The sequence below is a fragment of the Sinocyclocheilus rhinocerous genome, unplaced genomic scaffold (genome assembly GCF_001515625.1).
Source record: "Sinocyclocheilus rhinocerous isolate Xijiao unplaced genomic scaffold, SAMN03320098_v1.1 scaffold910, whole genome shotgun sequence".
Taxonomy (NCBI): Eukaryota; Metazoa; Chordata; class Actinopteri; order Cypriniformes; family Cyprinidae; genus Sinocyclocheilus; species Sinocyclocheilus rhinocerous.
In genome coordinates this window covers 421,303-433,415 of record NW_015667266.1, presented here as the reverse complement: position 1 = coordinate 433,415, position 12,113 = coordinate 421,303, and the positions used below count along the sequence as shown (strand labels likewise).

Below are 12,113 nucleotides of genomic sequence, written 5' to 3'. Positions count from 1 at the left end.
CTGGAATACACATACATCTCCTCATCAGAGCGACAGACAGCGATCAACGGCACACACACACACACACACACACACAGAGCAGTGATACCGGCTCTCCGCTCGCTCCACACAGGAACAAAAGCTTCTCCATGGAGTCAGTCGTCAGAGACATGCCACGTCGCGCTCACACCCCGTTATTCCGCTGGAACTAGGAAGGAAATGAGAATTTCTATAGCAACCAGTCACCATGGAACAATTTCTCCAAGGATACGGCGGGCTGGATGCTGGATGACGTCACATGCAGCACGTTTGATCAGACGTTACTGTGTGTGTGTGTGTGTGTCTCTCTCTCTCATGAACACACACGAGAGCCACACGTTACACACGCAGCCTCTCCTGCAGTCTGGATACACGCAGCACACATTCCCCATCATGACACCTGTCTCTCTCTCGCATGAGACCCACAATTCCCTCTGAGGTTCTCCCGTGTTGCAGCATCACACCAGTGTTATTTTACAGCGTTTATATTAGGTAACACTTTATTTTACGGTGTCCTTGTTACACATGTACTTTAGTAATAACAATAAATTATGCATAATTGCATGCAACTAACCCTAAACCAAACCCTCATCCCAACCATATAGTAAGTACATGTAGTTACTTAATATTACGCAGTATTTAAATGTATAATACACTGTAACAAGGACACTGTAAAATAAAATGTAACCTTATATTTAATATACTGTAGCATTTATGTTATTTTTGTATCATTGATATACTATTATAGTTTTTGTTGTAGATTTTTTTTTCTATTTGTTATAATTTCTAACTAAAACTAAAATAATATTTTAATATCTAACTAAAACTAAATAAAATTAGTTTTATTTTCATAGTTTTTATTAATTTTATTTCAGTTTGTTATTTTAGTGCATCCCATGAAACTAAATGAAAAATGTTTCCTTGGCAACTAGCTGAAAGTTTAAGTCTTTTATATTTTATTTAAAGTAATTAATTTTTTATTTTTTTTATTTTTATGGTTTTAGTTAGTTTTAGTTAACGAGAATAGCCCAGATCAGTGGTTCTCTACTAGTGGGTTGTAGGTCTGATAAGAAAGGACAAAGCTAAAAACAACTCTAAATACACTTTTAATAATTTTATTAACAATTAAATACATAATTAAATAAATAAATAAAAAGTATTATTTTGTAATAATTCAGTAATTTAATTTCCAGTTATTTATATTTGTTTTTCACTTAAATTTATAAAAGTATAAATTTCTTTAAATTATTTTTTAAAAATTAAATATTTTTTAAACAAATAGATATTTATAGTATACGTGTATTATACATAAATTTCTCTACTTTTTTTTTTAATTGGATACATTTATAAGTATACACAAGTATGCTATACACAAATATAATTTTATTTCATATATATGTATTTAATTAGATGAATGCATACTTAATGTGTAATAAATGTAACAATGTAATACATTTTAAATATATAAAAATAATTATATTATAATTAACTGGAATGATTATTAAATATTAGTATTATTATTAATAATTACTAATTATTATAGTATAAATTAATATTTTAAACATTAATTGCTTTAATTTACAACACCTACACACTAGAGAAAGCTCCGACAGAAAGATTGACAAATATAAATCGGTATATTAATTTTAAGGCGTGGAATCAATTTAACATTTGATTTAGTTGAAATTTTCCCAACTTGGGTCAAATGGGTGTCAATTCCACAAAACTGAAATTCGTAGCATTGTGTCGCATTGTAAGCTTTTGAATTTTTCAACCAAATCAGATAAATAAAAGCAGATCAGTGTCAGAGTCAAACAAAAACTCAAATCCAGGACTAAACTAAAGCTGAAACCCTAAAGACGTCCCGTGGATTTACTCACCGTTGCGATTGCGAGGCTGTTAAACGACATGAAGTCTATCGGCAAAACACGTTTGAAAAACCACATTAAGAACTAATTACTAATTACTCAGAATGACTGGTGAATGATTAGAAAACTAACTAGTGAACATTTAATGAAACTCAGAGCGAGGAACCGAGTCTAGTGCAATTGGCCCGCTAATGACTTGGACGCTCGGGTTAATTAGGTCATTATCAATCTGAGAATTATTAATCAGCTTTCTTCATGTCGTGATGCAGCCACAAGCGGAAGACGTTATGTTAATGTAGGCTTCCTCGACCGCTAGCCATATAATGATGACAGAAATAGCTCGTGAATGGCAGGCCTTGGAGTGAGTGGCCCACTTTCTAATAACACAAGAGTTTTTAAAATCGGATTTAAGACTTAAGACTTAATTTTGCACAAAATCAATACCGCATACCATTACAAAATAAATTCTCGAATTATTTTACTTAATTAAACAGACTGCAGTACATTCAACTGCAAGTTTAAATACTCAAGTCATTTTTTATTCAATATTTACATATGCATTCAATTGGTTTATGTTCTCATATATCAATACACACGAAGTAGAGGTTCAGCAATATTCAATATTGATTTTACTTATATGATACTACGTTTTTGAAGAAAGGCAAAAAAAAAAAAAAAACAACAACATTGTGGCAATACTAATAAAATCCATGTGTTAAATAATGCTCTTAGTCTTTCTTTCCCGTGACCGGGAGACCTAGAGAAAAGATATAAGAGTTTACATTGCCTTAAATGCCAGATTCTATTTATCATGTAACCAAAATACCAGTAATAACCAGTGAAAAAAATATTTTTAATCATAATCAAGACCAAAATACACCAGGACTCTTATTTTGAAATGTATATTCACTACTACTTCCGGATGCTCATTCAAAAAGATAAGAAATATGGGAACCAAATACACACACATACATACATATATATATATATATATAAATTGTATGCATTTTGAGGTACTTTTAAATCATAAACAAGCCCAAAATACACCAGGACTCTTGTTTTGATGAAAAGATTAGTGAAATATGGGAACCAAAATACCAATATTAGCCAAACAAAATTAACCATTTTGAGGTACTTTTAAATCAAACAATTCCAAAAATACACCAGGACTCTTGTTTTGATGAAAAGATTAGTGAAATATGGTAACCAAAATACCAATATTAACCAAACAAAGTTCATGCAAAATGACAGGCTTTTAATCTTAAACAAGCATTAAATACACCGGGACTCTTATTTTGAAATGCATATACTTAGCTACTTCTAGCTGCTCATTCAAAAAGATGAGAAACATGGGAACCAAATACCAATAATGATAAAAAAAAAAAAAATGCATAATGACGGTCTTTTAATCTTAAACAAGCATGAAATACACAGGGACTCTTATTTTGAAATGGCTATGCTTTAGGTGCACCTTAAGCAATCGTTAGGCATAAATGTGCAGCATTCACTGACTGTGAACTGCTCTGAAACGGCAACCCTGTTGAACGCGCAACAGCGCGGTTTGATTTTAAAACATGCAGCGCTCGCATTTATTTAATTGAACCACAGCCTTTTGAAGTTTAATAAATCACATATTCGTATCACGGCGACTCTGCTTTTACGTCCCCATATTTAAGACCTCTTAAAATAATTAAGACTTTTGTTATTCACTACAAGACTTTTATGGCCTTAAATTTGATCAAAACAAATTTAAAGAGATACTTTCTTGCACAGGAACAAATATAGATAACTATACAGATAAATATTAGATAGACATATATAAATATAGATATAGATGACCAGATGTTTTTGTTTTTTTTATTAAATTAAATTTAAAAATAGCATTTTGCTATCATACAAATATACACAAAACATATCTGTTGCTTCCTCTTAACAATGAGAAGCAAACCGAACACATTTATTGTAACAATAGTATTTTGGCTGCATAAAATATCAGATTGCTACTGGGATATTGTATAAATAAATATTATTATATTCATATCACATTATTTAAAAATGGTATAATTAAATATTACAATATTATAAATGTATTTGCATTTCATAAATTATAAATATAAAAATATAATATAAATATTAAAGAAGTTTAATAAATCACATATTCGTATCACGGCGACTCTGCTTTTACGTCCCCATATTTAAGACCTCTTAAAATAATTAAGACTTTTGTTATTCACTACAAGACTTTTATGGCCTTAAATTTGATCAAAACAAATTTAAAGAGATACTTTCTTGCACAGGCCAATCGTTTCGCTTCATAAGACCTCAATATATCACCAGGAGTCACAGGTATTCATTTTGTGTTGCCTGATATGCTTTTTTGACTCTCGAAGTGCCGGTACCCATTGACTTTCATTTTATCAATCACCAAGGAGCACGATTTCAGCTAAAAATCTTTCCTGCTCTACTGAAGGAAAAAAAAAGTCACCTACATCTTGGATGGCCTCAGGGTGAGTAAATTAACAGATAATTTTCATTTTTGGATGTACTGTCTCTTTAAGACTTTTTGAGGAGTGGCACAAACACTGACAAGAGAGGAAGGAAAGCGCGAGCGCCGTTTCCGGACGCTGTGAAGTAAAAATGGACATGGAACAGATTGAGAGCAAACTTTGGCAAAAAATATAATATAAATATTAAATATAATTAATAATGTCTTTCTACTAATATTAAAATGGTAATTATATTAATATTATATTGTTTAAAATATTACATAATTATATTATAATTTTATTTGTGTACATATCATAATATTAAACATAATATTATAAATACCCATATTTAAGACCTCTTAAAATAATTAAGACTTTTGTTATTCACTACAAGACTTTTATGGCCTTAAATTTGATCAAAACAAATTTAAAGAGATACTTTCTTGCACAGGCCAATCGTTTCGCTTCATAAGACCTCAATATATCACCAGGAGTCACAGGTATTCATTTTGTGTTGCCTGATATGCTTTTTTGACTCTCGAAGTGCCGGTACCCATTGACTTTCATTTTATCAATCACCAAGGAGCACGATTTCAGCTAAAAATCTTTCCTGCTCTACTGAAGAAAAAAAAAAGTCACCTACATCTTGGATGGCCTGAGGGTGAGTAAATTAACAGCTAATTTTCATTTTTGGATGTACTGTCTCTTTAAGACTTTTTGAGGAGTGGCACAAACACTGACAAGAGAGGAAGGAAAGCGCGAGCGCCGTTTCCGGACGCTGTGAAGTAAAAATGGACATGGAACAGATTGAGAGCAAACTTTGGCACCTTGAGGTAACGGTCCGAGCGCCCAAATGTCGTGCCCAGGCCGCGCGCCAAACTGGTCCGTGTGTTGCCCAAGAGCGCCAGGTCAGAGCAGGAACTCCTCGGGCTCCAGTCCACACGCAACCTGTCACCTGCCACTGTGTGGGGAAGAGAGGATGAGCGACTCACTACTGCCCCCCACTGCCCTGGAGACAAATATAAAATATAATACTACTAATACAATATTAATTACATTATAATGTTTCAAAATAATATTATAATTTTATTTACTTGCATATAATAAATTATTAATATGAATATAGATAGATGTACAAATAAAGATTAGTGAGAGACATAAAAATAAAAAAAATATATGGCAACCATATTTTTTATTAAATTAAAATAAAACTGATAATTTTGCTATAATAGAAAATACAAATCTGTAGCTTCCTCATAACAATTAGAAGTAAACTGAGCATTTATTATGCACGTGCATAATTGCACAAATGATAAAACAGTATTTTACATGCTGATGTTTTTTGTCCGTAGCCTATAAAAATGAACTTACTTTTGGAAATCAATTGACAGTCATCAAATCTTAAGTCTGATTGGTTTCCACGGCAGAAGAGCTGAAGTGTTTCTCTAACGCTCTCATGCATTCACATGCAGTCAACATGCAGGATTTGTACAACCTATACGCCTGAATGCATCCCTGAACGTCTAGCACATACAAAAATACAGAAATTATTAAGAATAACTCTGGCTGGCTTCATGCATCTTTGGGGATTTTGGTGCATCAGTTTAGTTGGATGAAAAAAGACTAGCGTTCATAAACGACTGTGACTTTTCTTTCATTTTATTTCATGCACCAAGCCTTTGATCCTGATCAAAGCGCTCACACGTCACATGGATCGGCATCATGACTTCACCGATGACATCACTTCCTGTGTGCATGAGTGGGAATATTTACATTCTTTCATTAACACTTACACCATGTTGACTACAGAAGTATTCGAAGCAACTATAGTGTTCAACAACAACAGGTTCACAATCTCACGAAACATGCCGGTCATATTCCATCCCGTAATAAAGAAAGAACAAATATTTTGCATAAAGTTTTTATGCTGAGAAATTTGCTGAAAATGTTGTGCATCATATTTAGATAATTAACCGTTTACCTTACCAATGATCACTATTTTAATGCAAAAAAAAATTTGTACACACACACGCACGTCTTTATAATAAAGATTAATATTTTGAATAAATGCCGTTCTTTATTCATCAAAGAATCCTGAAAAAAAGTAATCGCAGTTTCCAAAAAACAATACTGTGCAGCACAACTGTTGATAATTCTAATAATAAATCCGCATATTAGAATGATTTCTGAAGATCATGTGACACTGAAGACTGGAGTAATGATGCTGAAAATTCAGCTTTGATCACAGAAATAAATTATATTTTAAAGGATATTAAAATAGAAACCATTATTTTATATTGTAATAACATTTTGCAAGATTACTGTTTTTTTCTGTATTTCTGATCAAATAAATGCAGCCTTGATGAGCAGAAGAGACTTCTTTAAAAACATTACAAGTCTTACTGATCCCAAACTTTTGAACGGTAGTGTATATATCTAAATTATTAAAATAAAATTATATATTTTTATTTCAAGATTACACAGAAATGCATATATAATCATTTCTTATATTTCTATTTCAATATAATATATACATACATGTATATTTAAAAAGTTGTATAGTATTTATAAATCATGGTGGTATTTGTTGTAGTTCCTTTATGCACAGTTAAATAAGCATTGTATTACAGTTTTTTTAATCATAATCCAGTAGAAAAAACAAACAAACATTGACAAGCATTAAAATTACAAAACTCACAAGTAAAACATCCAGACACTTTACAATGAGAAACTGTATACATTGAATATGAAATATCCTAAATTATCTTGAAAACGATGCAAAAAAAAAAAAAAAAAAAAAAAAAAAAATTTACGGTCCCAAAACAAGTTTCAGTTTCTTTAAAAAAATATATAATTTCTCAGATTTCAGGATGAAATATGAGCCGGACACAAGCTGCTAAACACTAGATAAGTTAGAGACGGTCTCTGTGAGTAGATTAAACCGCTGTGTAGTCGTGAGTAAAAGCACGGGAGATAAAGATAAAGCAGAGGGGTCAGAGTTTAAAGCCGCTCTCCTGCGGTCCTGTTAAAACCCTCGGTTTACACCCCGGCCTCAGATCGGGTTTGGGTTTCATCTGGTCTCACAGCAGGGTGTTAGTTTCTCTCAATAACACCATTTAACTAATGACTGAATATCAAGAAACATGCCAAAAACACCTCCAGGTCACATTAAACATTCAAATGTGAAGAAACAAAATAAATTCTCTAAAAGATAAGAAAAAAAAAAATTACACACACACACACACAGACAGACACATACACACAACTCACACACACTCTCTCTCACGCGCACACACACACACACACCCTCACACACTCTCTCACACCTTCTGTCAATATGGGGTGCTGTGTGTACATTAATGAGGAAAAAAAATTAACTTAAATGATTTTAGCAAATGGCTGCAATATAACAAAGAGTGAAAAATTTAAGGGGGTCTGAATACTTTCCGTACCCACTGTATGTATATATATATATTAACATAAAAAATATAAACATAAATATAAGATATTATATATAAATATAAAATGAATAATATTATAATGTTAATTATATGGTGTTAATATTATATTGATTAAAATATTATAATACTAATCATATATTTTTACACATTAAAATTATGAATATAAATATAGATAGATGAAGATGATATGTAGATAAATATTAGGAAATAATATATGTGACCCTGGACCACAAAACCAGTCATAAGGGTCAATTTTTTGAATCATTTTTTTTTTTGCACTGAAAAAAATAAATAAATAAAAATAAATTCTTATTGCCAAAATGTAATTTAGAATGTTCTCGACGCGTGACCCGAGCGTGTTTATCAGATCCATCCTATTACTCGGACTAAAAACAGGGAGGCTGATATGATGTAGAATAACAGCTTCCCTGCGTGAAATCAACACACTCACCGCGCTTTACAGACGTTTAGTTCTAGCGGAGTGACCCACAAACACAAGAACCCCCGACGAGAGCTGAAGAATAAAGCGACGCATACAGTACACCGCGCTTCAGTGATAAATACTCTGTTCCTCTCCAGCAAACCGGATCCGATCCGTCTGGGGAAACGAAAGCTTTGAGCTCACTGGCTCCGGATACGAAGCGTTTGACTTTTGCGCTTGCCCCCGAAGCGTTTTTATGAGCACAGTCTCCGTCCTTGTCCTGATAACTGTACCGAAACCATCTCCGGCACGACGGCAGACGATATAAAGCACGGCTGGTCAAAGGTCAAAGCTGATGTAATCTCACTCCAGTGCAGGGTTTGACACGGATGCTTTGAAAAGTCAATTTGGAGACAAAAAAAAAGGACAAAACTAACATGCTATAATCTTAAAAATAAAGCTGCCAAAAGGGGGTTCTGCAGTGAAAACTGTTTTAATTTATTACTCTAAAGAACCTTTTCCACTATAAAGAACCTTTTGTGAAATGGTTTTTAAAGTTCCTCGAGGAACCATCGATGCGGTGTAGTGCAATTATTTACAGATCAATGGCAAAACAAAAGGTATCATACGTGTGTATTATATGTAATATAATAAAACTAAATATCAATTATATTAACATTTGAATATAAAAAAATCTGATTGCTATGGGATGTTATATAAATAATATTAAATACATCAACAACATAAAAAATATAATATGTAAATATTATAGGTAAAATTTTACAATAAGGTTCCATTAGTTCATGTATTAACTAACATGAACAAACCGTGGACAGTACATTTATTACAGTATTTATTGTTAATGTTAGTTAATGAAAATACAGTCGTTCATTATTAGTTAATTCACAGTGCATTAGCTAATGTTAACAAGCACTAATAAATAAATAATTTTTTTTTAATCTTCATTTTCGTTCAAAAAAATCTGATTGCTATGGGATGTTATATAAATAATATTAAATACATCAACAACATAAAAAATATAATATGTAAATATTATAGGTAAAATTTTACAATAAGGTTCCATTAGTTCATGTATTAACTAACATGAACAAACCGTGGACAGTACATTTATTACAGTATTTATTGTTAATGTTAGTTAATGAAAATACAGTCGTTCATTATTAGTTAATTCACAGTGCATTAGCTAATGTTAACAAGCACAACTTTTGATTTTAATAATGCATTAGTAAATGTTTTAGCTAATTCACAGTGCATTAGCTAATGTTAACAAGCACAACTTTTGATTTTAATAACGCATTAGTAAATGTTGAAATTAACGTTAGGTAAGATTAATAAATGCTGTAGAAGTATTGTTCATGCTTAGTTCATGTTAACTAATGTCAACTAATGAACCTTATTGTAAAGTGTTACCATATGAATATTTTAATATTATTAATATAATATTAATATTAGATTTATTCACATAATAAATGAATATAAATACAGAAGCTGTATAGATATAATAATATTTATTTTTTTTATATATATAAAATAAATGCATTAAAAAAAATTTTAAAAAAAGAATGCCACTTTTATGGAATAAACAAGGAAACAAATCTATTTTGCTATAATCTTAAAAATAAAGCTGCCAGAAGGGTTTTTTTTTTTTTTGCAGTGATGCCATAGAAAAACCATTTTTGGTTTCTCCAAAGAACCATTATTTTTCTTAGTGCAAAGAACATTTTAATAATCTAAAGAACCCTTTTCCACTATAAAGAACCTTTTGTGAAATGGATTTTAAAGGTCCTCGAGGAACCATCGATGCCAGTAAAGAAGCTTCATTGTCAGCGCAGTGTTTTTCTTTACAGATGAACAAAAGGAACGTGATCAGCTGTGGCTCTCGTCGGATGCCAAACCTTAACCGGCGGCACGTTTATTGGCAAGTAAAGGACAACCCTCACGCTACGTGTGTGGCTTTGAACGGCTCCGGTATCTGATACATCATTAATAATTACAGCACCAGATTAAAAAACGATTTGTGTGGTGAAAATAAATCTGAGGTCATTTGTTGGGGACGCTCCGAGTGGAAAGGCGTTTAGTTTTTTCCGTTCGGAACGAGAAGAAAGACCCAGACATTCATCATCATGGACAGACGAGCTTCAAATTAATAATTAACGTCAAGATCATGTATTATAGGATGTATGAAAATACACTTTTCGAAATCACTAGTCAAGAGATTTGTCATGTTTTTCAGTAACGTCATGCAAAAAGTCATTTTCAACAACAACAAAAAAATATCACATTAAATTATTAAATTAAATATTTTTGGAATAAAATATATGGCCAATTTCGTACCAAACATTTCATGTATTTTTAATACACACTATTACACTAATATATTTTCTCAATTATTACTTATTGATATTTTTGGTAACACTTTACAAAAAGGTTCTGTGTTAACATTTGTTATTTTGTTTTCAGAATTGTGATTTGCTTTGCACTTCTCCGCCACCATATATTTTCCACATATACGCACTAAACTACAGCTCTTAACACGAAACACTAAAAACTATTGTTTGGTCCAAATATACAGACTTAACTGCATTTTTCCCCCATATAAATATGGACTAAACCAACTGCTTTCCAGTTAAAAACCAATTAAACTGATGATCTCAAACACAAACGGACTAAACAAGCGTTTCTCCCAAATGCAAACAGACTAAACTGCTGTTCTTTACACATATGGACTAAACCAACTGCTCTTAACCAACTAAACTGATGCTCTTTTTTAAACATGTAAAGACTAAACTGCGGGTTTTCCTAAAAGCACATACAGACTAAAACCTGCTGTTCTTTACAGACACACAGACTAATAATAAAAATGCTTTTCTACAACAGACTGAACTGCAGTCCTTCCAACACAGATATAGGCAGCTGAACATCTGTCTATATAAACATATACAATTATTGTTATTCAAACGCGTGCAGACTAAACAGCTGTTCTTCACACATTAAGACTAAACCAGCTGTTTTCAGAACAAATGAGCATCAGACTAAATTGCTCTTGACAGAGAAGGAGCTATTTTGCTTAGTAAAATCACCAAAGAAAATGACATTGCACTGAAATGCTCGAAGGTTTAATTAAATGATAACAAATATGGTATATGAAATATATTGCGGTCTAGTGAATCTCACCTCTAGATGACAGCGTTTCTCTCCTCGAGCTCTCGCGCATCGGCGTCTCCCGCGGCTCGGTTCCGTTCACAGCCCCGTCAAGTCCAAACACACACCGGTGCGAACGGCTCCGCTCTCCCGCGCGTAAACTAATGGAGCTGGAGGAACTGAAGGCTGGAGAATCACATGCGGAAACTAGCTTTATAAACCAGCCACCGTATGCGCAACGAGCTCTGATTGGACAGATCCTGCGCTGACCCCGCCCACAACATTTAATGAGTGTGGAAATAAGTGTGTTTACTTGATTATAGTTTGCGGACAAAATAGTCTCCAGAAATTAGCTAAATGTAACAAAACTTCCCTTTTTGACCGAAAATGTCTCCAGAAATTGAATCTGACAAACCAAAACATCCTTCAATGGAAATGAATGAATGAATGAGTGAATAACTAAATAGCCAACTGTATAAATCTGTGTGTATTTGTGAATCATATTTTGCTCTTAAGTCAGCAAGTTTAACCTCAGTCCATCTCTCTCTCTCTCTCTCTCTCACACACACACATAGACACAGACACAGACACAGAGACACAGACACACACAGACACAGACACACAGAGACAGACACACAGAGACACAGACACACAGAGACACAGACACACACACACACAGAGACACAGACACACACAC

At 32.7% G+C, this 12,113-nt stretch overlaps 1 protein-coding gene across 3 annotated transcripts in view; it reads right to left on the bottom strand.

The window, feature by feature from the left end:
• The window catches only part of LOC107733398 (protein FAM131A-like), a 23,925-nt gene extending 12,330 nt beyond the window's left edge, over window positions 1-11,595 (bottom strand). For 2 of the 3 annotated variants that reach the window (XM_016544999.1, XM_016544998.1), the window contains exons 1-2: window positions 11,450-11,595; window positions 5,200-5,333 (exon numbers count right to left, since the gene is read on the bottom strand). In XM_016544999.1, the coding sequence (XP_016400485.1) occupies window positions 5,200-5,333; window positions 11,450-11,489 (174 nt within the window). In that variant the 5' untranslated portion in view covers window positions 11,490-11,595. The remainder of the gene's footprint in view (window positions 1-5,199; window positions 5,334-11,449) is intronic. The other variant, XM_016545000.1, reaches the window with a different exon arrangement.
• Window positions 11,596-12,113: the final 518 nt, after the last annotated feature.